The sequence below is a fragment of the Syzygium oleosum genome, unplaced genomic scaffold (assembly GCF_021117445.2).
Source record: "Syzygium oleosum isolate NSW1041296 unplaced genomic scaffold, Sole_v2.1 Sole_v2.49, whole genome shotgun sequence".
NCBI lineage: Eukaryota > Viridiplantae > Streptophyta > Magnoliopsida > Myrtales > Myrtaceae > Syzygium > Syzygium oleosum.
In genome coordinates, this window is record NW_026607533.1 from 1,961,518 (window position 1) to 1,986,761 (window position 25,244).

The window sequence follows — 25,244 nt, forward strand, 5'->3', positions numbered from 1 at the left end:
AAAAAAACGAAAGGTAAAATCCCAAATTGGTACACTTGTTAACTGTCATGTGTCATCCAACTCAGAAATTTGAAGATCAAATTTAAATGAAATTAACGGAAGGTAAATTTATCATGAATGTATTAATTTGAAGTTTTTGGTAGTCAAAAAATTAGTTCGAGATAAATTTGTCACAGATATAAGGTTTTTCGTAATATTAACTCAATTTTTAATGAGAAATAGAAAAGGAATAACCGATCCGTTTTCAGAAAATACAATTGAAATTCGTTCTTTTGCTTTTTTTTGGGTCCCGTTGATTTCCATTTTCAGATAAAAATCGATGCATGCGTTGCCATGACGCCTTGACCTTACCCGCCAATCTTTTCATCTCTTTTGGTCTTTTTGCCAAAAGTGAAGGGAAGAAAGGAGGTACGACCGATGTGAAAACGAGGGTGTTTCAACTTTTGTAAGTAACGTTCTTGATATACACTTCTTGACCATAGCATCTTGCAACTTCTTCTTCATCACTCTAAGGTGCTATATAGTTTTAGAAAATCTATTATTTTTCGAACTGCTTCCCGAATGGTTTCGACTAGTTTCGAGTCTTACCATTTTTAATGTGACTTTGTTTAAAGGGATACTAGAACCGATGCGCGCCGTGCAAGTTTCGTAAATAAACTTGAGCAATTTGTCTTTTTTTAGGTAGTGAGTAGTTCTCTATTGCTGACGCTTTCGCCAATTTAGTAGCCTTTGAACAAGGTTATTTGATGAGAAGAATAAATTAGATCGTAGAATTAAATTGGGTGAACTTCTTTAAAAGGCACCGAGCAATGTAAGGGTAAAATTCAGAAAGTCAAAAAGTGAGAAAAATCTCATTTTTGACTTGATTATATCACGGATTACCTAGCGGAGTATTGCAAAATACAACCTCTCGTTTTTTCTTGGTTATGATTAAGAAAAACTCTTTTCTAAGAACTGTTTCGGTTCACTAAAATAGAAGAAAAGCCCGCAATTCGCTTCTTGTAAAAATCACATGTGCTTCGAGTCGGGTCACATGCACGGACCAAAGATTCGAACAGGATTTACTAGATTTGCAGCGAACCCTCCCACTCTTCTTGATCTGATCGCATCCTCTCTCGATGCAAAGACGAAAATTAAAAGGAATCGAACGGGAGGACCGTACGACCGGTGGAGCATGTGGTTTAATTCGATCCGAAGGCGGAAGAATCTTACCGGGGCTTGCCAAGTTGATAAAGAACTAATCCTTTTCAGGAGGTCAGAAAAGCAAGATCTTTCTCTTTTGTTCCGGTCTCTTTCCAAGTCATATCGCGAGATCCAGAATTTGCGAGATCATCATATCCAACAATTTTAGGCCTAGAAAGATAATCAACTTGGTTATGGGCATATATTCCTTTCGGAAATTATTCATAGAAAGAAAAGAAAACGAGCCCACAAGTTTTAGCACGAAAGTTGAAATGTGGTTGGCGTTTGGTCCACAAGCCAAAGCGGTATATGCCACTGGTTTTTCTTGTTCGATGCTGATTCGCGTTCATGCATGCACTGTCGATGCTTCACGTCCTTCTTGAGGAAAAACCTTCCGGTCTGGTCGGGGGTCACTAAATAAATTGCATGGCGGTTCTACATGTCAAGCTACTAGGGATGAGTGATTTTAGGTTCCGTACAAATTCCACCTGGAACCTGAAATCTATCCGTTAAAACATGTTCCTCATTTCTTGGAACCCGAAACCTATCATGTCATATGTTTCAATATCGATTCCAGGGTTTACCTAAGTTCGACCTCTATTGTCATTGAACGATTGTAATGAATCATTACTTTAATGACAACCACTTGCTGCTAATATCCACCGACCACAACATATATTCAGACACATAAAGAATATGAAATATTAACAAAGTAAAAGTCTCAGACTAATGGTTTCAAATTATATACTCATCACCGAACGTCATGGAATACCGCATATACCAAAAAAAAAAAAACCTATTATAGGTTCCAGGTTCCACCTACTTGAAAACTTGAAATCTATCATGTATACTTTGGAACTACTTGGAACTTGACACATTTCCATCAAGTTCTACCTTAGAACTATGCTCACCCTTACAAACTACCACAACGCATGATATCTTTTACCCCCATCGAGCCAGCGTCGCGACATGAATTAAGCTCTGCATTTTCGCGGCCCGTTAAAATCAGGAACCCATCCGGGTCGACAGGGACAGCAATCTTTTTCCCCGGAGTGGGATGCGCTCTTTCGCAATGATTTTGCCACTTTCGAAGGAGCTTTTGGGGCATTGTCTTTTTTCTCTGCGCGCATTATTTTACTCGACACGGCCATGGCTCTGTCCCCATCGTGTCTCGTTTTCCTCCCGATTATAGTATTTTTCCACCGCGGTAATTTCTCCAGCCACTTGCCTACCCTCGAAGATGCGTGTGTGTGGCCGTGAGATCGAGCGCGTCACGTCACCGCGGGGAACAGGCGAGCCTGGACCGTGCGTTCTTTGCACGCCATCCGACCGTCCGATGTGCTTTTTCCAACCCCCTCCCCCCCTTTTCTTCTTTTCCCCCCTTTGATAATAGAGCCAAAGCAATCGCTGGTGTTATTTTGCTATAATTCATTTTCCATTTTGAAAGATATCGCTCCGACTTGACCTGACCATGTCCTTAAGTTACTTTGTCCGAATTTTGGGAAATTAAACTCGGGATATTCCCGAGAGAGAGAGAATAGAGTGTGCGGGCATTGACACGTTAAAATAAGGAACGCAGTCTTGTCAGTTCGCCAAATGTATATATCTAGATAGGCGGGGCGATCCCAGTCGGAAGCGTAAGCTTCTCCTGCTTTGGTGAGGTACATTCAATAACCACTATTAAGGATCCAAGATAGGCCCCCGAAGTATCGAGGGTAATTGCTTAGACGTGTTCTCATTAAGGACAATGTGAAATTTGATTCTTCGAGACATGAATGCGGTCTTATGTGTCGTTGGTCGTCATGAATTGATCCCATATCAACTTTGCTTGTATGAATTACAATGTTTCTATTCAAGTATCTTTGCTTCTTATGTGATAAATTCATCGAATATCTCATCAGTTCATTTAATGTAATAACTAGAATGATTCGGAACTTTTATGTTCTTAAAATTGGCACGCGTGATTGCGATGGGATTACTAATCGATGATGATGATAAATTGAATATAAAAATATAGGTCGACGGATGTGATAAATCACAAGCGATGTATTGGGCCGATATCAATCCACTCGTGCGCCTCCTTGCTATAAAAATATCATTTAACAAATAATGCATAAAATGATGGGATGGCCACTTATGGGAAAAAATAAACCACTTAATATGGCAAATCGAACGTCTCGTATCATTTTCTAAAATTGAATACCCCCAGTATTAAAAAAAACGCTTAATGAAGGCAGCCTATCCAACTGAAGATAGCCAAAATAAAGATAAATCTATCAAAGAAAAATGACACGAATGATCTATGAACTCTGGCCCAATGTGCAATATGGTCCCTGAAATTTCAATTTATTCAATTTGATTCTTAAATTTTGGTACGTGTTCAAACTAGTCCTTGGACTATATGAAAATATTCAATATTGTTATTCCTGAACTTTTGATACATGTTCGACTAATCCCTAGACTATATGAAAATGTTCAATGTCGCCCTTCATGAACTTTTTATATATGTTCAGACTAGTCCCTCGTTCGATCAAAAAAAGAAAAAAGACCAGTCCTTAAACTCTATGAAAATATTCAATATTATCATTCCTGAACTTTTGGTACAAGTTCAAACTAGTCCATGGACTGTATAAAAATGTTTAATGTCGTCATTCCATCAATTTAAGTTTAAGGACAACATCGACCATTTTCACATAATTTAAGAACTAGTTTGAACATGTACCAAAAGTTCATGAAGGACAATATTGGACATTAGGCTAAGGTTCAAGGTCCACAACCAACAAATCGAAAATCGAGGGACCAAGTTGTGTATAGGGCCAAAAGTTATTCCATCTCTAAATCGAATATGTCCAATTTATTTTTGTTTCCCGAAAAGCAAAATCCAAACATTTCTGGTTTCGCCTCTACTTCGCCATCCACACGGCACCCCGCGCCCATCCGACGCCAGAAAACATCCACCGCGGAATCCAAGAACGACGTCGCCGCGCAGCACGCGGCCTACTCTCTCTCCCGCTCTCTCTCCCCGCAGCTTATAAATTGGAAAGGCCACGCGCGAAAAAAAAAAACAGAGGAAGAAAAAGAAAGAAAAAAAAAAGCAGAGGAAAAAGAGCGCAACGACAACCGCACAAAAAGAAAAGTTGGCCGTTTCGCGGATCGCCAGCAGGTGTTAGAGGAAGAGGCGAGAGAGACCGCCGGTACCGGTTAAAATTCCGTTTTTCTTATTTCCCTTTCCCCCCACCACCACCACCCACCATCGCCTTCAAAATCGAACCCGCCATTCCCCCGTTCACCGGCCACGCCCGTTACCCGTCGCCTGCCACCACCACCGCCACCACCGCCCCCCGTCTCTATAAAAAGGAAAGGAAGGGGGGGAACGAAAATCGAACCTTCTGCTCCCTCCGTCACCAGCCACCAACCGCGGGGGAGCAAGGGAGCGCGCTCTCTCCTTGGCGTCTTCGAAGCGGACGGACCCCCTCGCGCTCGTCGTCGAAATCGCATTGCCCCCCGTCGTTTCTCCGTCGTTTCGTCGCGGTGTGTGAGTTTTTTCGGGAGGATTTTCGTTGCGCGCGGTCCCTGGAATCGGAGGGGAGCGATGAGGAAGGAGCGGAGGAGCAAGATGAAGGGGAGGGTGTCCCGGATCGGGAGCTACGCGATCGCGTCGTCGGTCGGCGATCGCCAGCACCCGTGCATTACCTGCACCACCTTCAACATCCTCGCCCCTATCTACAAGCGCTTGAACCTCAAGGTCCGTCTCCTTGTCGTCCGCAAATTTGTTCGTTCTCTCTCTGTTCAATTCGGTTTTAAGTTTTATGTGCTGGGGATCCGAGCTTTTTGGTTGCCTTGTTTTTGGCTGAGTTTTTGGAGTGACGCTTGGTTTTTTCCGTGCTCTTTTCCGATGCCGCGGTGGACGCAGGATCCGAGCTGTCGCGAAAGTGATTGCAGAGCGTATTGGCTCGGCAGGAATCATCGGATATTGGATTGGTTGTTGGATGAGAGGTCGTCCATCATTTGCCTTCAGGTCGTGTTTCTCGTCCATTCGACCGCCGTTTTGATTGGAGTGAATCCGTATTGGGAGGTCGTGGAGATTTTTATGCGGGCATCGATGGGTTAAAAATGGCTTTTTTATTATTTTTGGGTTCTTCATTTGGAAATGTCTGCAGGAGTTCTGGGTCGGCAATGAAGAGCTCGTCAACATGTACGAGAAGAGGCTGGGGGATGCTGGTTACATCAGTTTCAAGCTTGCGCGGACCAACAACCGCGGAGATGGTAGGTTGCCTAATTTACAAGTTGAAGGTTTTTCTATTACTTTCTGCGCGAGTTCTAATCGGACTCTTGTTCGGTTCTTGAACTTTAAGCACTTTTTCGAGGTAGCACCACAATGTGTTGATCGAACATTTGGTTCGAAGTACTTAAGGGTCCGTATTGACTGTGTTGTTTCGTAAAGGGGACTTGAATTTCTAGATAGCGTATAGAGAAAATTACTGCTTTCCTGCTTTTACTGTTGTTTGGTAACGAGCTTGAGATTCTTCGTTGCTGGAAAAGTAACTTTTGATGAGCTTATATCAACCGGAAAATTGATGTGATCTTAAAGATCCAGGAAAGCAAAAGGTGAGTCTGATCTGGTTGTTGTGGAATATGCAGGAAGGGACAGATTAGGATTTTGTTAAGGAATCACTAGCTTCATACACATAATCAGATGTGTTTCTTAAGTTTATCGTTGGAAAAAAGGGATTTGGATGTGATTTGGAGTCTTGGTAGTGGCTAACTATGCATAAGGCATGCACAGTGATTGGGAGATTTTCATATGTTTGGGTGGTTTGGTGGTTGGCCCTACCAACTCTCATCTGTTCCCTGAGTAATATTTCTATGGTTGAATCATTCAATCTCGGATCGAAAGTGGCCAAAAATTTCAATGATTATTAATCGCGATAAGGATGATGGGATGATTAAAGTTTGCAAAGTGGCGGCTCTGCTGCAGTTAAATTTTGGTGCAATGCTGGGGAATATAGTCAGGGCTATTCATTCATCTGACATTTTGTTATTTGCTTTTGACTTGTGATACAATTACTGGAGTCTGCAGGATTGCTGATTGCTGTTCGCAGAGACTATTTTAGAGTTATAAAATATAGGGAGCTCCTTTTCTATGATTGCGGAGATCGGGTTGCTCAGTTATTACACGTTGAACTAGTTGCGCCCTTCCCAGAGTGCCGAAGCAATGATGTTCGGCAAGAAATGCTCATTGTCAACACCCACTTATTATTTCCTCATGACTCTAGTCTCTGTATAGTACGACTTCATCAGGTAAATATTTTCCTCTTCTGCTAATCTAGTCACCTGCTATAATTTTATCGGTTTTCTACCGGTCCCATTAGCAGTCATGTCTCAGCTCAAGATTCCTTTACTATCTTGGGTAACAGGTGTACAATATCTTGCAATCTGTGGAATCATATCAGAAAGAAAACAACCTGAATTCCTTGCCGATAATACTCTGCGGGTAAATTAGTTCATGGTTTCACTTCCGGAGAGTTAAACATCTTTCTTAGAAATTGTGTTGATCTTTGTATCCTTTATCTTGTGCCCACTTTTCACAGCGACTGGAATGGAAGTAAACGCGGCCATGTTTATAAGTTCCTTAGGTCTCAGGGGTTTGTTTCCTCCTATGATACTGCTCACCAGTACACCGATGCAGATGCGCACAAGGTTCTTTAGACCAAAATTTAGCTCTTAACTTTTGTTTATTTACTTATTTTACCGCATTCTCTCTGCTTATTGATTCCTGTTTTCCTTTTTGTTGTTCAGTGGGTTAGCCACAGGAATCATCGAGGAAATATCTGTGGTGTAGATTTTATATGGCTCCTCAATCCTAACAGCTATAGAAAATTACTAAAGACAAGTTGGATTGAGACTGTGTTTGGCATGTTCAAGGTAAGTTTTCCAGTTTAACCTATGGACTCCTATGAATCACTCACAATTACTTGCATATATATGATGCTGTCGTACGTTGTCATAAATAGTTTAAGATGTTTGATTTTATCTTATATCCTGTGGATTCTCCTACTGAACTGAACTGCCACTATCCTTACAGCCATTCGATGCATGTCGAAGATGTCTTGTCCATTAATTTACGTTTAAGCTTCTGCTCTTTCCTCAACATGCTAGGATTCATTGTTTGGCACTGACGATTATATTTTGATATCATTTCCATCATAAGAGACAGGATCCTAAAAATACACACATGGAGATTTATGTTATATCGAGGATCTGTGCATCTTTCTTTTTTACTAATGCTGCACATATCCTCGTCTGATTCCAATCTTAGAATGGTTTATGACTTTGATTTTGTGTTTTGTTGACTGACCTAACTATTTTTTTTTGTTTTTTTTTTTCCAATTGTGGTCATGCAGATGCTTTTTTGAAAGTATGACAGAAGTATTAAATCACATAGCTATCGTGAATATTCTTTTGTTAACTTAGTGCACCTATGATTGGTCTATAGCTAAAACAGTGCCTTGTGATTGTAGAGGGATTTCATTTTTGAGGTTGAAGCATTTTTTTATATTCAATACTATTTCATGTTGGGCCTTGTAATGTATACAGTTCTTAGCTAACTGAACACCATCCATTTATATTCAACAACTCTGATATATCAACTGATCAAGTAAAAGTAAGTTTTCTCAGGATTAGAATCTTCACTATCACAGTAGCTATTGCTTGTTAATGTAGATTGATCTTCCTTTTCAGATCTCAATCATCGTGCATTAAATCTAATCGCTTTACTTTTGTGTTACTGACCACGAGCTTTCTTTTGTCTCAGTATTTACTGAGGAGAGCTTCGCCAACAGAAAAAGGGGCTTTTGCGTTTCTCAAGGCTGATAATCCTGGTGATTATATCAACTACTTGGGTTTCTGTGAAGCACTTAGACAGGTAGGGAATGTTATTTCTAATAGAACTGGTGTTTAGTACTTTTAGACTGTTTCACAGGCATGTCAATGAGACCTATAGTAGTCTAATAGTTGTCTACTTTTTGGTAGCTCAAATTGACTGACCCCAGCCATGGGCTTAGTGCTGAAGAGACAAAGGACTTATGGGTCCAAGCAGATATCGATGGCAAAGGTTTTGTCACTTTTGAAGAGTTTCAGGTAAATCAGATTCTTATCAACTTAATGGAATTAGCAACATCCATGTGTTCTTTCTTGGAGAAACAAGCCTCTGGATTTGTTCTCATCTTTAGAATCCACATATTCCTTGCTTTCTTCAATTTGGTGTTAGCAGGAGCCACTGTTTTATTTGCTTTTAGCCCACTATTTTAACAATTGTTGCCCGCTTGTGAGAATAATTGATAATTGAAAGACCTTTTGCTTGCGACGGTGTTTGCTCGATGACGAGACCTGATCAACAGGCCCCCCCCCTCATATATGTTGGTTAAAAGAGATTTGTGTGTTACTAATAACTTTACTTTGTAAACACTAATATTGTACAGACCTGGCCTGCCCATGTTTTTCCCTTGGGGGCGGCCTGGGCAGGAGCTGAGGAGGTTTGGGCATAAGCCCACCCAAATGAGCAGGTCTATTAATGACTATGCTCAGTGAATTTAATGTGTCTAAAACTATGTCCTATCAAAATGAATGTCTTACTGCCTTGTTTTCAAATGCATTATTTATGATAAACGTGGTGATGCAGCAACGAATCTGGAACCCCTCTTGGTCAGAGCAAAAGACGGAAGAGAGAAGCGAGTTTGAAGATGGAAAAGGTCGTCAGGAGCAAACAATCGGTTTCAGTGTGAAAAATGCAGTTCTGTTCCCGCCTGAAGTGGAGAAAGGAAGGTGGCCTGAAGACTATTCTCTCTCCGATCATGCTCGACTTACTGTGGTGTTGTCACCTATAAAAATGCCGTGCTCACAGTTAATACCCTGACACTTATCTGGTGCATCTGGCTCCTTGGATCTAGAGTCCAAAGCAAAGAAGAAGATATGGTCTCGAGCTCCAGTAAGAGCGGAAAGATCTTGGTCTAGCTCACAACTTGAGTTGGCGTATTGTTACATTCTCCCGATGCTGAGGTATAATTATGACACGATCACGGTATTCTTTGCCATCCATAAGCATCTCATCAGACCCATGCCATGAGTGGACTAAGGGATACCGTGAGAAGCTCATTTCAGTTTTGTCATTTCCCTCACCCATATTTCAGATTATTTTCACCATCTTTATCGGTCCTAGTGTTTAGGCACATTTTTACTCCATGACTTCCTATACCCACTTATTTTTCGAGAGTAGCTATACTTGCATCTTAAGCCTTTGGGGTTTTGCTCCCTCGGGTGTCGATGCAATTTTGGGGAAGCTAATAGAAGCGGCGAAAGAAGGAAGGAGAGAGACATGAAAAATTCAGAGAAGTAGATAGATGTACATTCCACAGATGATACGCAGTCTGTACACGAGAGATTTAGGGAATTTTTGTTTTCTTCTTTTTGTTCTATGTCGCGAGAGAGTTTTGCTCTGGCTGACTACAGCAGATTGTAATTGTACAGAAACATTGTCGTGATAATGCTGAATAAGTGAATATACAGAGGGCGGCCGAGGGATCATTCAATACATGGATTCGGATCAGTGGAGCTACATGTGTTTTCACAGCAAATTCAATCGTTTTCTGAGATATGCGTGTGTAGATCACAGCAAGTTCAATCGTTTTCGGGCAAAGTAATGTCCTCATTGACAGATACAAGTATTCACGAGAGCTTGTAATTCCTCATTCCTATTTCGATCACCATGCATTTGTGACTTCTACGCGCCACTACAGTTGCGAGGCTCGACGAAGTGTAAAACGCCCCACAAGCGACGTCATCTTTTTCTAACGGATGATTATTAGGATAAGGATGGTTTGACAAAGCTTCCGAGCCCCCGAAGACCAAGATGACGAGAAGTGGGCATCGGCTTAGTCAGAGTGTGTGCGTCGAGCACTCTTTTTGAATTTGCTGCGTAAGCTCCATTTGACTCTTTTACGTTCCAGAAGCCTTGTCTCACTTTGGCCAAATTATTTATTGGGATATTGAAAGTTTTAAAACTTATCAAATTAATTCAATTGAGTCGCTTTCGTTAACTCCATTTAATTTGGCTAATAAAAAAATGCTGACGTGACTTTTTTGGTATTATTTTTTCTATTTTCCGCGGTGATGATGTGGCTCTTTTTTTAAATTACTTTTTACACATTTTATGTAAATTAAAATTTGAAAATAAGCTAAATATTTAAATAAAAAAAAGAAGGAGGAGGAGAAAGCAGTCGGGGAGGGCTACAAGCCCTTGCCGCTAGTCTTCGGCCAGGGGCCGGCAACCCTCGCCTACGGCAGGTGAGGGCTCGCGACCCTTCCCCAGATCGGGCGAGGGTCCTCGGCCCTCTCCCAAACCTGTTCAAGGGCCGCCATTAGCGGAGGTCGGCCGCTAGTGGTGCCCTCGGACAGGTCTGGGCGAGAGCCGATGACCCTCACCTAGTCTAGGGGAAGGCCTGTAGGCCCTCGCTTGCCATCGGCAAGGCGAGGGCCTACAAGCCATTGGTCGGGGCTCGGCGACCACCACCGGCCATCCCCCACCCTTGCCGGCCCCTCCTGGTGATGGTGGGGCGGCGGCGGCGACAAGGGCTTGCCGGCTTGCAGCCCTCCCCTGACTTCTCCTCTTAAAAAAAATAACAAAATCATTTAGCTTATTTTTAAATTTTATTTAAATAAAATTAATATTAAAACTTAATTTGGGCAAAAACAATGTTGTTTAAGTCTTATGTTTCATAATTTAGCCATGTCATCGTCGTGTGGGAGAGAGAATATTGAAATAAGCCACATCAGCGTGTGCCAATAATTTTCCGTTAGTAATTCAGACGGTGTTAACTTTATGACTCGATTAAACCAATTTGACAAGTTTTATAGAACTTCGTTGCACTTTTTGTAAGTTTAAGAACTTAATTTCATTTTTATGACAATTCATGATAAGTTTTAAGACTTCCAACGAACGCTTCCCATATTTATTTCGAAAATTGCATCTTCGGAGTTATGCATCCAAGTTGAGGTGAAAAAAACCTCAGATCAGATGTTGGTGAGCGGGAGAGGATCGCCTGAAAAACGTCGCCAATTAACGTGAGCAAAACAGAAACATAATTATGTTTGTTTTTTTTTAACCGATGAAGAAAAAAGCAAAGGAAAAACAAAACAGGAGAAGGGAATGGGGTGAGAGAGGCTCGAACTCTCGACCTCAGGATAACTCTTAAAGCTATGAGACCTACGCGCTAGCCAACTGCGCCACCACCCCTTTTGCTGTACTTTCATCCTCCTCGGCTTCACTTAATCATTAAAAAATCTCGTCTTCCAACTCTCTCCCCATCGTCTCTCCCCTCTTTGACTAACTACTGTCCGACGTCGAAGCATCGAGCTTGCTCCGATCTGTTCCCTCGTTTTCCCCTCATCAAATTCGGGAGATGGCTCGCCAACTGAGGAACGGCTCTCTCCTCGCCCTCGTCTTCCTCGCCGCTTCCCTCCACGCCGTCCGCTGCGCCGCCACCGCCGCCGCCGGCCGCAGCAGCAGCCACCACCACTACGACCGGGCCTACGCCGACGAGCTCCTGGGCTCGGCGAAGCGGGACCAGCCGTGGCTCACGTCCGTCCGGCGGCGGATCCATGAGTACCCGGAACTCCGGTTCGAGGAGCACAACACCAGCTCCCTCGTCCGGGCCGAGCTCGACCGGCTCGGCATCCCCTACTCTTACCCCCTCGCCGGCACCGGCGTCGTCGCCGTCGTCGGGTCCGGGTCATGGCCCGTCGTCGCCCTCCGGGCCGACATGGACGCCTTGCCTTTGCAGGTAAAACAAAAGCAAGCCCCGCTGGTGACCCGACAGGATCGATCCATCGATCGTGGCTTTCGAAAATTGAATAGGTGGTAGGGCTGTACTCGGTTCTTTTGCCCGTCAAGAAATGTGCTTGATATACACTTTCCTTTTAAATATGGTAACAGAGCTCTGGTGAATGCCTAAAAGCTAAAATGTGGATAACTTTGGTTTGTGTTCTGTCCCTTATTCTTGTTCTTGTTGTGGTCCCATGCTTTGGTTGTCTGTTTGAGATACCTTTGTCTATGTTCTGGGCTTCATGTGAATCTTATACATTTGAAAGTATGTCAAGTAATGTGTAAGGTATGAATTATATGGGTGCCCACACATTGACTATAGGCGAGTGTTTGACGAGTTCCTGAGATTTTGTTTTTTGTTGGTTCTTTTCAATGTTTTACATTTTTGTTGTTCTGTTTTTGTGTATCTATGGATTTGCTTAAAAAGGTTTGGTCAATTGCCGGAGTGTAGGAACTTGTCGAGTGGGAGCACAAGAGCAGAATTGATGGCAAAATGCACGCTTGCGGGCACGACGCCCATACGGCCATGCTTCTTGGTGCTGCGAAATTACTGAATGAACGGAAAGATAAACTTAAGGTCAGTGTTTACTTGCAGTCAATCAAATGACAGTTCTTTACTTCGCCTCAGTAGAGTTGGAGAGAGTCTGTGACCGCTGTGTGCTACTGAAGTATGTGGCATATAATGGCGTTACTTGTAGTCATTTTTCCTACTTTGCCTTTTAGATTATAGAAGTGCAAGAACTTGTTTGCTTCTCTAGTGTTTGGAGCCTCTATTACTTTGTAAGTGTCCCTTTCACTGTGTAACCAAACCTTGATTTTAGAACTTGAGGCCTAAATATCGAGTTCATGCCTCTGCATTGGGTAAGATTTCTGTGTGGCGAGCAAGCAACGGGGTACTTGGCTATTTGCTCAGTGCAGTAGACTTCTTTAAATCGACAACTTTAGACTGCTCTACTTAAAGGCCAGGGGACCATCTTGAGATTGCCATCCTTCAATTACTGTCATGCAGTTGAAAATATTGAAAATGTCGATTTGACCTATGAGACTCTCACGAGTTACAAGTGTTAGGCTTAGAGCTGGTGTAGCACTGGATTAGATCTGGTGACACCAATTGCCTTATGCTCGAACAAGGAGGCTAGCTAGGACTCCTTTTTTTCAGATTCAGCTCATCTCCATCTTCTGTCTTGGTGGGTTTAGGCTTATGGACTAATCAGGAAATCTGATAAACCAGGAAGTAACATTCTTAATTCCGCAAATTTTTCATCACAATTACGTGATCTATAACTATAAGGCTGTTTCCAGCAGCCAGATTTTACTATGGACGGCGATTGCATTACATTTACTCTCATATTGTTGATGATGCAGAGGACTTAGAAATTTGAATTGTTTACCTTGGTCAGGGGACCGTAAGACTTATTTTCCAGCCTGCTGAAGAGGGAGGAGCTGGTGCTACCCACATGATCAAAGAAGGCGCGCTGGGTGATGCTGAAGCAATATTTGCAATGCATAATGATTATACAACGCCCACAGGAATCATAACTTCACTCGCTGGCCCGAACTTAGCTGCTGTTTGCATCTTTGAAGCTAAAATAGAAGGAAAAGGCGGGCATGCGGCAGCACCTCATAATAGCGTGGATCCGGTACTCGCTGCTTCATTCGCCATCTTGGCACTTCAACAGCTTGTCTCAAGAGAAGCTGATCCGCTCCTCAGTGAAGTACGTATCTTTGAGACTCTGTTACATAAGATTTTGGCTTACTCCATTGCACACTGCATTGTGATACTCGGTAGTTGACTAGCTAAATGAAATTGCGCAGAGCCTCATCCGCTGGGTTTTACACCCTCTCCAAAACGGTGCCATAACAGTGCTTGAAGCTGGGTTCTTTACAAGTTTTCTTATACACTGTTAATGAACCGTATCTCAAATACATCCTTTTCTTATCCTCTTATCATTCCACATCAATTTGGCCCCTCAGGAAGCTTTACAGACATGGACTTTGTGTACTAGCTACATTTTCAATGCATTTTTGTCTGTTAAACCACTCTGCTATTGGGAGTTACTAAGTTATAGCTTATGCATTAACTTCATTCATGGAGTACCTTTTAGTCGCCAACTTTATTTTACATAGTCACCCGTCCCGTAGCTTTGGGTTCATGGACAGATGGCATTTTATCTGAGGCAGCCATCGAGCTACTATTTCTGTGGCTCGGTATGCCATTCTTGGTCAAAGTATGTTTCAGGTGACTTAATGCAATCATTTTCTTTTGTTTGAAGGTGGTCTCTGTTACCTATGTTAGAGGTGGGAGTGGATTGAATATAATTCCTCCAATCGTCAAATTTGGTGGCTCGCTCAGGAGTCTAACAACTGAAGGCCTGCAACAACTCCAGAGGAGATTGATTGAGGTATTCATCATAAATATGTACCCATTTCACTTTCATTATATCTAGAAGCAAGGGCAGTTCTTTGTTTGGACACTCTCTATCCAAATTGCATCGCTCAGTAGATGCAATCAGAAACCTCTCAATTTCTCATCTCTTTCATTCTTTTTTAAGTGCTTATGGTGAATACATAACCCCACAACAAAGCCTCCAACTCCAAGAATAGCAATGCTATGTAAATAATTGCACAAAGCTAGCTGATTCATGTTGACATTATTAGGCAGTCCCTCCATTAAAAAAGAATTTTTGCAGGTCATTGAAGGTCAGGCGGCTGTACACAGATGTAAAGCCTATATCGACATGAAAGAGGATGAACATCCAACATATCCGGCTGTTGTGAATGACGAAGCTCTAACACTGCATGTCGAGAGGGTCGGGAGGCTTCTGTTGGGTACCGAAAATGTCATTGTAGGCAAGAAGGTCATGGCCGGCGAAGATTTCGCCTTCTACCAAGAACAGATTCCTGGCTTCATGCTCGGCATTGGCATCGGAAACAAGGACGTGGGGTCAGTTCATTCCCCGCATTCCCCTTATTTTTTCCTCGATGAAGACGTGCTCCCAATAGGAGCAGCAGTACATGCCGCTTTGGCAGAAGTATATTTGTCAGAGCACCAGCATTCATCTGTACAGTAAAGAAATTTAGTGAACGACGTGAGTAGGCAAAGATGGAGTTTCCCTTAACTGTACTTGTTACCCCTAATCCTGTAATGTACTAAAAAATAATGTCTCAAACAGAATATCATGGGGTAATTTTTGTTCTGTCATTAATTTGGAAACTTGCCATTGATGTCGTCTTTCTATCGTATTGCCTGCATTCAAAGAAAGGATTGATACACCGTCAATCCTCTCGTAAGATGCCTTCCCCACGATTGAGCAGTTAGTCCTGCTGCAGAATATAATTTGGGAAAATACATTTAACGCAGGAAATCCTCATTCCCCATGGATTAGGTTGATCTCCTGAATTTGCTTGGTCCTGCATTTGGCACCTGAACGTGTGTTCTCTTTTTAGAGGGATTCCCTATTTTTGTAACCTTAATTTTAGCAAACCGATCCTCATACGAACTAACCACACCTACCAGCCTCCTGCTTTCACTTTCGGAAGAAAATATGTGGCTTAATGCCTTACGTGGCTAAGCAACCGTCTAGATTCCCCAAGCCGCCCATGCCAAACCAAAGAGGTGCATATGCACCCCCCTTAATTAGAATCTGTTGATTTAATTAAGAAAAAAGAGCGGTTGGTAAAGATATAATCAGGAAAAAGTGAGGATTCATCATTGGAGGGTCATCCTTTTTCTGTGGCTGTTCTTTGGAGACTTTCGCATCGGATCAGCTGGAAGATCTCTTGGCGGGCCAAAAATTTGCAGTCATTAAAGATCTGACGAGTGAGCAGCCTAAGTTGGAGTCTTTGATTGGCGTCCCATGCTGAGTCATTTACACGTGTTTTTGTCTGACTTTTGTAAGCCGGCCTTCTCTTTCCTGTATTGCTCTTACATGTCCATTTCTTCTGTTCTTGCAAGTTTTCTTTTTTCCTCCTCTTCATGTGGGAAAGTGAAGAAAGAAAGGAGAGAATTTGGAAGGAGGATGAATTTTAGAGGTAACAAAGATTAGATTACACCATAAACTGGAAAAGTAATATGTCCACTTTAATTACATGTCCAGTTTGAATTTATCACGTTATCTTATCGGTCAAATCTGTCGAACCAAATTCGGTAGGTATAAAATAACTCTTTGATTTGATCGAAGGAGATGTGTGCCCAAATCGAAATCAGTCCATTTTGTGGGTTAATGCAGTTGGGTAAGGTGGTGAAAAATCAATTCGGATGGGACAAAGTTGGTAAGAGACTTAACAAAGCTACAGCTTTCGGATGACCTAAAAGTGCAGACGAAGAAAGAACTGGAAAGGGAAAAAGGGGTTTAAAAAAATGTACTTAATTCACATAAGTTTCATTTGTTAAGGAACCATGTGGCATCAACTTTCAAATGCACAGTCATTTGCACGTCAAACTTTCTTGGCTTTTCCCAACCTCCACGTTTCAACAATCCCAACTCAAGTTACCAAACGAGAAAGCTTTTCGCATTTGATGCTGACATTTTAATTTCTTTTGACTAAGTTGGCAAATATGATAGTTATAATAATAATTTACTCTTCTACATGACGTGTTTGGATATATACTTTTATCATCTTAGGAGCCACAGAATAAGAGCACAATAAGTCACAACTTCTCATTTCTCAACTCCACGTTTAATCAAAGCTTGGGCCCAGTTATATAGATCAACAGGCAGACAGATCCACAAACCATACAACATCGTCTTTTGGCTGTAGACAAACCACGGCATACCATACATTGAATTCGCCTGAAAAGCAATCAAATCATTCGTTTCTAAACATTAGCTGGCTAATCACTTCGTTGATACTTGCTATATAGGAAAAGAAAAAAAGAAGAGAAAAGAAAAGGATGATTTATTATGTCATATAATCGACATGACCCATCTAGTAACATTTCTGCGAAACGACAGGATTGTATCTAATCACCAAACTCCTTTATTTAGCTAGAATTTTAATTTTGCGAGATATAGTGGTCTTGAAAATTGCAATCATGCACCATCCACCAAGCATGAATTCGACTCTCGCACCTTCCATTTCCCATCTTACGTGACCCAAACCATAAGCTCTTTTTTGGCCAAGGGACAAACCACTTGTATTGCTTAGGAATTAAGAGTATGCATCTATTCTTTTGGCTAGGAAAGATTGATTAGGTTTAGCTTTCCTTGGTATAGTCCATTCATGACCCCACACATGTGCGTGACCCTACATTACCTTTTCATGAAGGATCTACCGACGGGTGAAGATTAATTGAGAACTCTCTCTCTCTCTCTCTCAGACACGGACACACACTCACTGCCTATAAATATGCAAACCCTGACTTCACTATCTCCTCCCTCCATTTCTACCTTCTTCAGCCTTTGAGGAGATGAAGAGAATCCCAAAAGAAATGTTAAACTAAGGAGAATTGATATACTTTTGCACATTCTTGCTAGTGGCACTGCATGTGCTTTGGAATCCAGATAAGCCTGACTTTAGCAAATTGCCTTGTATCAACCGAAAGTCTAAACTATATCTAGGTTACTCTCTCAAGATACTTAATACCACTTACTTCAAGCAAGAGGGGGTTCATCATTCAGAGAGAAGACATGGGTGAAGAGGCCAAACAGGTAACGATGATGATGATTTTGGGTTTTGATTTTCTTTGCATGCTTTTGCTTTTGATGAAGCATAGTGTCATTCTTTGTCTAATATAATTCTTTTCAAGAACCATTGCTTTATGTTGATCAGCAAATCCAAATAACCAAAATGGTTTGGGTTCAATTTATCACGGTGTATACATCGAAATGAATATAGCTTCGGTTCGTTGTGCGTATGAATTCTTAATTTTATTTTAATCTCTCTTCAACTCATGTACGTTGAATTCCGGATACATCACTTGTTTACGAAGCTTAATTAATGTTCTATTTGCGCCTATGTTTTTCCTGCACATAGTAGTCTCGAGTTTTTAATGTTCTATTTTGCAATGTATTATATTATTGGTGAAATGCTTCAGCAGGAAGAAGCTAAGGTAGACGCTAAGCCAGAGGAGAAGGCAGAAGAAAAGAAGGAAGAGAAAAAGGAGGAGAAGCAAGAAGAGAAGAAGGAGGAGGAACCAAAGCCACCTTCTCCTCTCATTTTGTACGTGGACTTGCATTGTGATGGATGCGCCAAAAAAGTCGAAAGGTCCATCATGAAAATTCGAGGTAAAAAATTCCCGAAATTAAATTATCATTATTTCCGTCATCTAAATTTAGAAATTCCTGAATTCTATTCGGAATATATCGTTAATAGATTTTCAATAGTCTCATTGTATTCCTGATCGTATTTTCTTTTATAATTTCAGGAGTAGAGGGAGTTGAAATTGATATGGACAAAAACCAGGTGACTATAAAGGGAGTGGTGGAGCCTGAAGCAGTGTGCAATAGAATCACCAGAAAGACCAAGCGCAGAGTCAAAGTGATCTCTCCACTGCCTCCAGCTGAGGGCGAACCACTTCCCCAAGTCGTCACTTCACAGGTCTCATGGTTTTTGACAGTTAATCACCGAAAATTACCGCATGATTAATCCATAACGACAGTGAAAAGATAAGGTTAATCACCCTAATTAGATAATGCAAACTGAAGGGGAAAAACGGTTGTAATTTCTCTTTGTAAATAACGCTTTTTGGTTCTCCTTTTTGTTCCAGGTTAGTGGGATCGTGACCGTGGAGCTAAATGTCAACATGCACTGTGAAGCCTGTGCTGAGCAACTTAAGAAGAAGATACTCAAAATGAGAGGTAAGATTTAGCAAATTCATATAGATATGATTGCAATATGATCAGATTAATTGAGACTTTATTATAAATTGAGATTTTTTTTCTTATTTGATGTGTTCACTTGCTCTGTATTAATCAACAGGAGTTCAAACGGCGGCGACAGAGTTAAGCTCGGGAAAAGTCATGGTCACAGGGACCATGGACCCGAACAAGCTCGTCGACTATGTTTATAGACGAACCAAAAAGCAAGCCAAAATAATCCCGCAGCCGGAGCCAGAAAAGCAAGAGGAGAAAAAGGAGGGAAGTGAACCGGCGGAAGAGGCGAAGCCGGAGGAGAAGAAGGATGAAAACAACGGGGGAGAGAAAAAGGAGGAGGAGAAACCGCAAGAAGAAAAGAAAGAGGGAGAGGGAAATGAGAAGCCCGACAACGGGACAGAAGAGAAAGCGGAAGAGGCCAAAATGGAAGGAGAGGAAGTGGAGAACGTGGCCTTTTACGACGACGATGGTATGAGGAGGATGATGTATTATTATCAGCCGCTTTACATCATCGAGAGACCCCCGCCTGCTCCTCAGCTCTTCAGCGACGAGAATCCCAATGCATGTTGCGTCTCTTGACGACGACGACGACGATTATTATTACAAATAAGTTGTAATATATGTCGAGGTCGAGTTGAAAATATATGATTGTTAATTTTCTTTATGGTTGGGTGTGTAGGGAAGAGGAATAATCAAGTCCCAAATTATAGGCATGGCACACAATCCTTTTTGTATTTGTGTGCACTTGATAGTTGCAAAGAAGGTGTGGATTATGATGTTATTGGGTAAAGGTGTTCAAACATGGTCCAAGCATTTTGTGCAATATTTTCCTATTATTTTTCTACGTTTCATGGGGGGTCGTCCAATTAAAAATGCAAAGGCATGATTTCCTAGGAAGAGAAAACCATAATCACATATCAACAAGGCACCTTCGTCCCCATGGAGATGGGCTAAAATTAACAAACAATTGCCTCTCATTGACACGGGACAAACATCTTAATTTGCAGTACGCTAAATAATGGTACATGGCACATGTCAAGGACACAAAAGAATGGTCTTGTGCTAGATTTCACCGCCAATAAATCATTGACATGCGACATCTTAATAGTACGTACGTACGTACGTACATACATACATACATAAGTATAGGTATATATTTGACTCGTCCATCCAAAATTTCGAGTAACATTGTACTCAATCCATCATGTTAATGAGACATTTCATGGATTTCGAGTTCATTAATTTGTAGAAATCCTTAAAATAAATATTGATGTAACAAGTCAATTATCATATAAATACCAAAGATATGATTATGTCTTGCCAGTTTCAACAAAAAAAATAAGGTATCCTTTTGATTTATCATTAGCCAATACGAAACAATAACGAAATTCAATGTTCAGATGCGATGAATTAATTAACAAATTACAGTAACTTTTTTATTTGCAAAATTTACTCCTTTAGGTTCAATTAATGTAAACTCATGATAACATTATTTTTAGACTTTATAGTCATAAGGAAAAATTTACTTCCCATGCTTATAAGAAAAGTATATATCCATTCCAATCACGTATCATGCATTTGATTCCGTCTCGAATAGTCTCGAATATTATTAACAGAGGTTCTGATTTAATGTGATTTGTGCAATCTAATTAGGGTAAAAGTTACAAAAATCCCAAACGATACGTACCGTGTGACAACAAAAAAAAATCATAAATTTATAAACCGTGTGACAAATTTACCCTAAACTCAGTATTGGTGTGACATATTTACCTAAAACTTTTTTTTTGTGAGACAAAAATCCTAAGATAGATTTGTATCTATGTGATGTTTTTTGTGACTAATCGTGAATATCACAGTAGATATAATTTGAAATTTTTTTTTGAGGTTTTTCCTATCTAATTATAATATCTAATATTTCAATTTTTCAGTTAGTAGGCGAACTTTCTCTATCGTCGGGGACCTAATCGTGGACGTCACGTGGTGGGCACCCACTCTCTTTTCCTTCTCAGGTCCCGAGTGCCCAGTTTCTCGATGGGGCCCAAAAAGGACACAATTCCACGTCACGCCACGTAAGAAAGCCCGGGTGGGGCCCAGATACGACGTGGAAAGCGGTGGGCGTGTTTTGTTTTTCGGATTATCAAAAAAGGACACGACACGCCACCGCTCGATCCCTCTCCTGCCCATTTTGTCTTCACTTGTCTCTTTGCTCGAAAGCGGGAACAAGAACAAGCCGTCGTGCCTGTAAAGGGGGCCCAAGGGGTCTTTTGGTGCGGGCCCGACGAGTGGAAGTACAAAAGATTAAGACGAGGAATTAAATCTTGAATTATTCGAAGAATTTTGGTGACAGATGTCTGCTCGAATTGGCATTCGTGGAATCTGAAATAGCGGTTTAGCAGGCCAATTTGAAATGACCCCACCCTTTAAAGAGAAATCAGCTGTCTAAAGGGCCCATGAGTCAAAATCGAAGATTTTCACATGTCCAATTATACCCATCATTTTGTTAGTAACTTTTTTTGCGCCCACCTAGCAAATACGGATTCGGGTTGAAATCGCTTTTCAAAATGATGTGTATCTAGTAAGGGTACGTATGATTTGAGGTAGAATCCGGAACCTGAGACTCAGGTGGGAATCTATAAGTTTCGGGTTAGAGGTGTGCGTGGTAGGTTTCGGGTTTCAAAAATTAAGGAACTTGTTTTGGATGGATAAACTCTAGGTTCTAGGTAGGTGGAATATGAAACCCGAAATACGGAATCTAAAACTTTAAACTTTAAACAAGTTTTTGTGTTTTTTTCTTGATTTATGTCTTTGCGTGATCCTGCAGGTGTTCCATGGTGTCGGAAGATGAGTGTATAATTTGAAACTACTGATCCGAGTTTTTATTTTATGACTTGTTAATGTTTCATATTTTCGTATATCTAAATATAAGTTGTGGTTAGTGGATCGTAACAGCAGCAAGTGGAGGTCATTAAATGTGATGTTTACCGCAATTGTTCAATTAATAATACGGGTGAAACTTGGGTAGATCTTGAAGGCCAGTATCTGACGGGTTCTAAGTTCCAATGTATATAGAGTAGGTTCTATGTTCCAAAAAATGAGAAAGCCTGTTCCCATGGGTAGATTTCGGGTTTCAAGTGGAACCTGTACAGAACAATGGAATCATTTCGCTCACCCTAATATCTAACTTTCTATGGAATGGTTCCAAACATCTAGTGCTCTTAATCCGGGTGACAACATTACCAACCTTGAACTTCATCTCACTAGCAGTAACTTTTCTAAGATTTGAAGCTAGTGTTGAGGATATGATATAAGTACCGACAAGAGATAGCAATTTATTCCATGGATTTTATCGGAATTTGCCGGCCCCCATGCCGAAGAATCACCCTCCTATTATTTGTCTCCACTATCTATGCTTTTCACGAATGAGCGCAAACCCTTCCATACCGTAGGCAAAATCCTCAAACGATTCTCCTTTTGTGGAATCTCATACAAAACCAAATGCCAAGAACCTCCTAACGCTATGTTCGTTTTACGTTATGTGATTGCTTAAAAAAATTAATCAATGGAAAATTTTTCAATAGTCAATAGAAAACCCATACCTAAATTCAGAAGGATGATTTCTTCTTTTAAGAATCATAAATCATTTTCCATATTATGGACTACACAATTGCTCTTGGAATAGAGTCTGCAGCACTTGGGCAAGGGAAACCTGACGCCCGTACATGGGTCCACATAGGTCAGTTCCAAAAAACCTAGTTCCCGTGCACGAGACTTTGGTGCCCGTCCCGCGACTTAATGGTCCGGGTGCTTGAAGGTTGCGCACGTCACCCCAATACCCATGACTAGGTCCCCATCGGCTATGCCTTGGTACCCGACTCTCACATCCAAATCACCGGCCTTAGGCTCAGGACCCTACTCTTACGCTCAGGCCTGGGTCCATAGAGGTCGTGCTTGGAACCCTAATGCCCATGCTTGAGTCCTAATGGCCATACCCTGGTGGTTGACTCCCGCGCCCAAGTCACTGATGTTTGGGCTTTGGTCCATGGAGGCTTGGCCTGAGATCTCAGTGCCCGTGATAAGGTCATTGATTGCCACGCCTAAATACCTAGGTCTTGTACCCAAGTCACGACCGCCCGACACCAGGACCTTGGTCGAGTGCTTGGGCCCAAGTCCACAAAGGCTGGGCTTAAGACCCTAGTGCTCGTGCCTGGGTCCCGGATGGCATATGCTTGGGTACTCAACTCTCATGTCCAAGTCACCGCCACTCAGTCTCGAGTCCACTAAGGTCAGGTCCAAAATCTCAATGCCGTGCTAAGGTCCCCAACGATTGTGCCCGGGTACCCTATTCCTGTACCGAGGCCCAAGGCTAGGTCTGTAGAGGTTGGGCTGGGGACCCTAGTGTCCATGCAAAAGTCCTCGGCGACCATGCCAGGGTCCATGGTGACCATTCCTAGGTCACCGGTTCCCGTGTCCAGGTTACTAGCTCTCCGGCCCAATTCCTCGGCGACTAGGCCCGAGTCCACAAAGACTTGGCCTAGGTTTCTCGAGGCTAGGCCCAAGATCTTCGTGCCCGGGTCCCCCATGCAGTAGTGTTTGACTCCCATGCCCAAGGCATCAACCTCTTGCCGAGTTCACTAAAGGCTGAGCCGGGTCCTTGGGCCGTGCTTAGGTTCCCAAAGTGGCTAGGCTCAAGAAACCCCGGGTCTTGCGGCGAGATCTTGGCGGCTGGGTAATCCTCATATCACATGAATAGTATACGTGTCTTTAGAAAAATAAAATCAACTTTTCTTTTTAAAATAATGGAATATCAGTTCATTTTCAAATCTTAGCGAAACATTGGAAAATTTTGCCTTTTTTTTAGAAAAATGATTTCTTGAAAAACATTATATAGAAATGCCAAATTTTTCGCGAAGCTAACGGAAGCTAAGGAGCCTTTGGATTTTCACATTAGCTCCTTAGTTTCGAGAATCACGTCCCACATTTCATCCGAAAATAATAAGCCCAAGAGCGACGAATGATGTTTCCCAAACATTTGCTATTGAGTGACGTCATAATTACACTCCCGAGACTGATACAAATCATTGCGCTTGTGATTGGGCCCATAATATTGGGCCGGGCCTACAGTTGTACGGCTTCGACTATGGCCACGGCTTGATCATTCATTGCTTGGGCTCATTGGGCCCGCAATCTATCAAAGCTTTGGACCGACGATGACGTCACGTGTCCGTCCCCAAAAGATCCAAAAACCAAAGGCGTCCACTCCTCAAATGCTTGCGTGGACACGATTAATTGCTTTTTGGGCTACTCACCTTGCATTTGTGAGTCTCGTCCCGGCTAGTGACCTAATTGTACATCGCGTGGACTCAATCGCTCAAATGATTTGAGTATCGATTCTAGCAATGACTCTTCCAAGAACATTTGAGTAATCCTAGTTACTTTTCATCTTATGGCTCCTTTCGAAAATCTCCTGTTTTCAGCCGGGTGGCTGTTGATGGATAAATTGGGATGGACCGTGTATCAATCTTTTCCACTCGCGTCAGGGGGGGAATGGGCGGAGGAGGGTTCAATCGATCGAGGCACTTCCCTGAGTTTCAAGACATGGAGATAAGCAAATATACTAATTCAAATGAAAGAATAAATTCAATTGACAATTGTTATTTCATAGAGTAACGGAGGTGGTAAAAGAGATCAATTAGTGAAATTGACCTTCTAGAGATACGAGCCTTCAATCAAATTGACCCACTTTATGTACGGGACCATCGTGGCCAATATGCTTGGTGGAAGAGTCAGCCGATTGCATGCCAATGATTTCCAGCACAAGAATAAGCACTGGATTCAATAAATGGCTAGATAACTCACCGTACTTAATGCCCCACATCAATTATAGCTTGCTCAATCAATTTGGCCCCAGCAAGTACTTCTCAATCCCTTTTTTTTTTTTTTCTCTTTTTTCTAAAATAATAGGGTCCTCATGCTGCCTAATTTCCCCCAATTTATATAAATATTTTCTTGGTTTGGCAAGATGGGCAAAAGGGGGTTCTTCTCTCCCATCACATCGACCTCTCAAAATGCGAGTAATGCCAACGGCTAAACCCACAAATTGTAGCCACAGGACTCAATCGAAAACAATGCCATGTTCAGATAATCATGGCTATAATGGGCCTACATTCGTGCATAAATGTCTTTAGCTAACGTACGATATAAAGCAAGATGAGTGATGTATGTTAGGCATGCTCAAAGGCATGTGACTTGTGGCCCGATCAATAGTTCTCGTGCCTCTTAATAAATGAAGCTAGGTGAATGAACCTAGCTTATATACATTTTTGCGTAAATTAGATAATCAATAGTCACGTTAAGTTGTGCATCATTGT

The 25,244-nt window shown here is 41.8% G+C and overlaps 3 protein-coding genes and 1 non-coding gene across 6 annotated transcripts; 3 read left to right on the forward strand and 1 right to left on the reverse strand.

The window, feature by feature from the left end:
* The first annotated feature begins 4,481 nt into the window (after window positions 1–4,481).
* LOC130134380 (uncharacterized calcium-binding protein At1g02270-like) lies at window positions 4,482–9,774 on the forward strand. Of its 2 annotated transcripts, none has more exons than XM_056306959.1 (10): window positions 4,482–4,927; window positions 5,096–5,200; window positions 5,343–5,448; window positions 6,263–6,483; window positions 6,600–6,676; window positions 6,774–6,882; window positions 6,982–7,107; window positions 7,997–8,107; window positions 8,215–8,322; window positions 8,864–9,774. In XM_056306959.1, exons 1-10 carry the CDS (start codon window positions 4,775–4,777, stop codon window positions 9,095–9,097), a joined length of 1,350 nt encoding a protein of 449 aa, XP_056162934.1. In that variant the 5' UTR covers window positions 4,482–4,774; the 3' UTR covers window positions 9,098–9,774. The 2 variants fall into 2 exon arrangements, with proteins under 2 accessions (XP_056162934.1, XP_056162935.1); XM_056306960.1 differs by having other exon boundaries at window positions 4,787–4,927; window positions 6,256–6,483.
* Window positions 9,775–11,387: 1,613 nt separating this feature from the next.
* Window positions 11,388–11,473, reverse strand: TRNAM-CAU (transfer RNA methionine (anticodon CAU)). Its single transcript is given in 2 exon segments — window positions 11,388–11,423; window positions 11,436–11,473. It is a non-coding gene; the product is annotated as a tRNA-Met (tRNA).
* Window positions 11,474–11,545: 72 nt separating this feature from the next.
* Window positions 11,546–15,257, forward strand: LOC130136754 (IAA-amino acid hydrolase ILR1-like 5). The gene is made up of 5 exons (XM_056307074.1): window positions 11,546–12,020; window positions 12,513–12,638; window positions 13,462–13,776; window positions 14,335–14,463; window positions 14,752–15,257. The coding sequence occupies exons 1-5, from the start codon at window positions 11,640–11,642 to the stop codon at window positions 15,130–15,132; spliced, it is 1,332 nt and encodes a 443-aa protein (XP_056163049.1). The 5' UTR covers window positions 11,546–11,639; the 3' UTR covers window positions 15,133–15,257.
* A 2,168-nt stretch (window positions 15,258–17,425) lies between these two features.
* Window positions 17,426–19,676, forward strand: LOC130136756 (heavy metal-associated isoprenylated plant protein 9-like). 2 transcript variants are annotated; one of them, XM_056307085.1, is made up of 5 exons: window positions 17,426–17,712; window positions 18,099–18,288; window positions 18,429–18,601; window positions 18,771–18,861; window positions 18,983–19,676. In XM_056307085.1, exons 1-5 carry the CDS (start codon window positions 17,692–17,694, stop codon window positions 19,453–19,455), a joined length of 948 nt encoding a protein of 315 aa, XP_056163060.1. In that variant the 5' UTR covers window positions 17,426–17,691; the 3' UTR covers window positions 19,456–19,676. The 2 variants fall into 2 exon arrangements, with proteins under 2 accessions (XP_056163060.1, XP_056163061.1); XM_056307086.1 differs by having other exon boundaries at window positions 18,102–18,288.
* The last annotated feature ends 5,568 nt before the right edge of the window (window positions 19,677–25,244 follow it).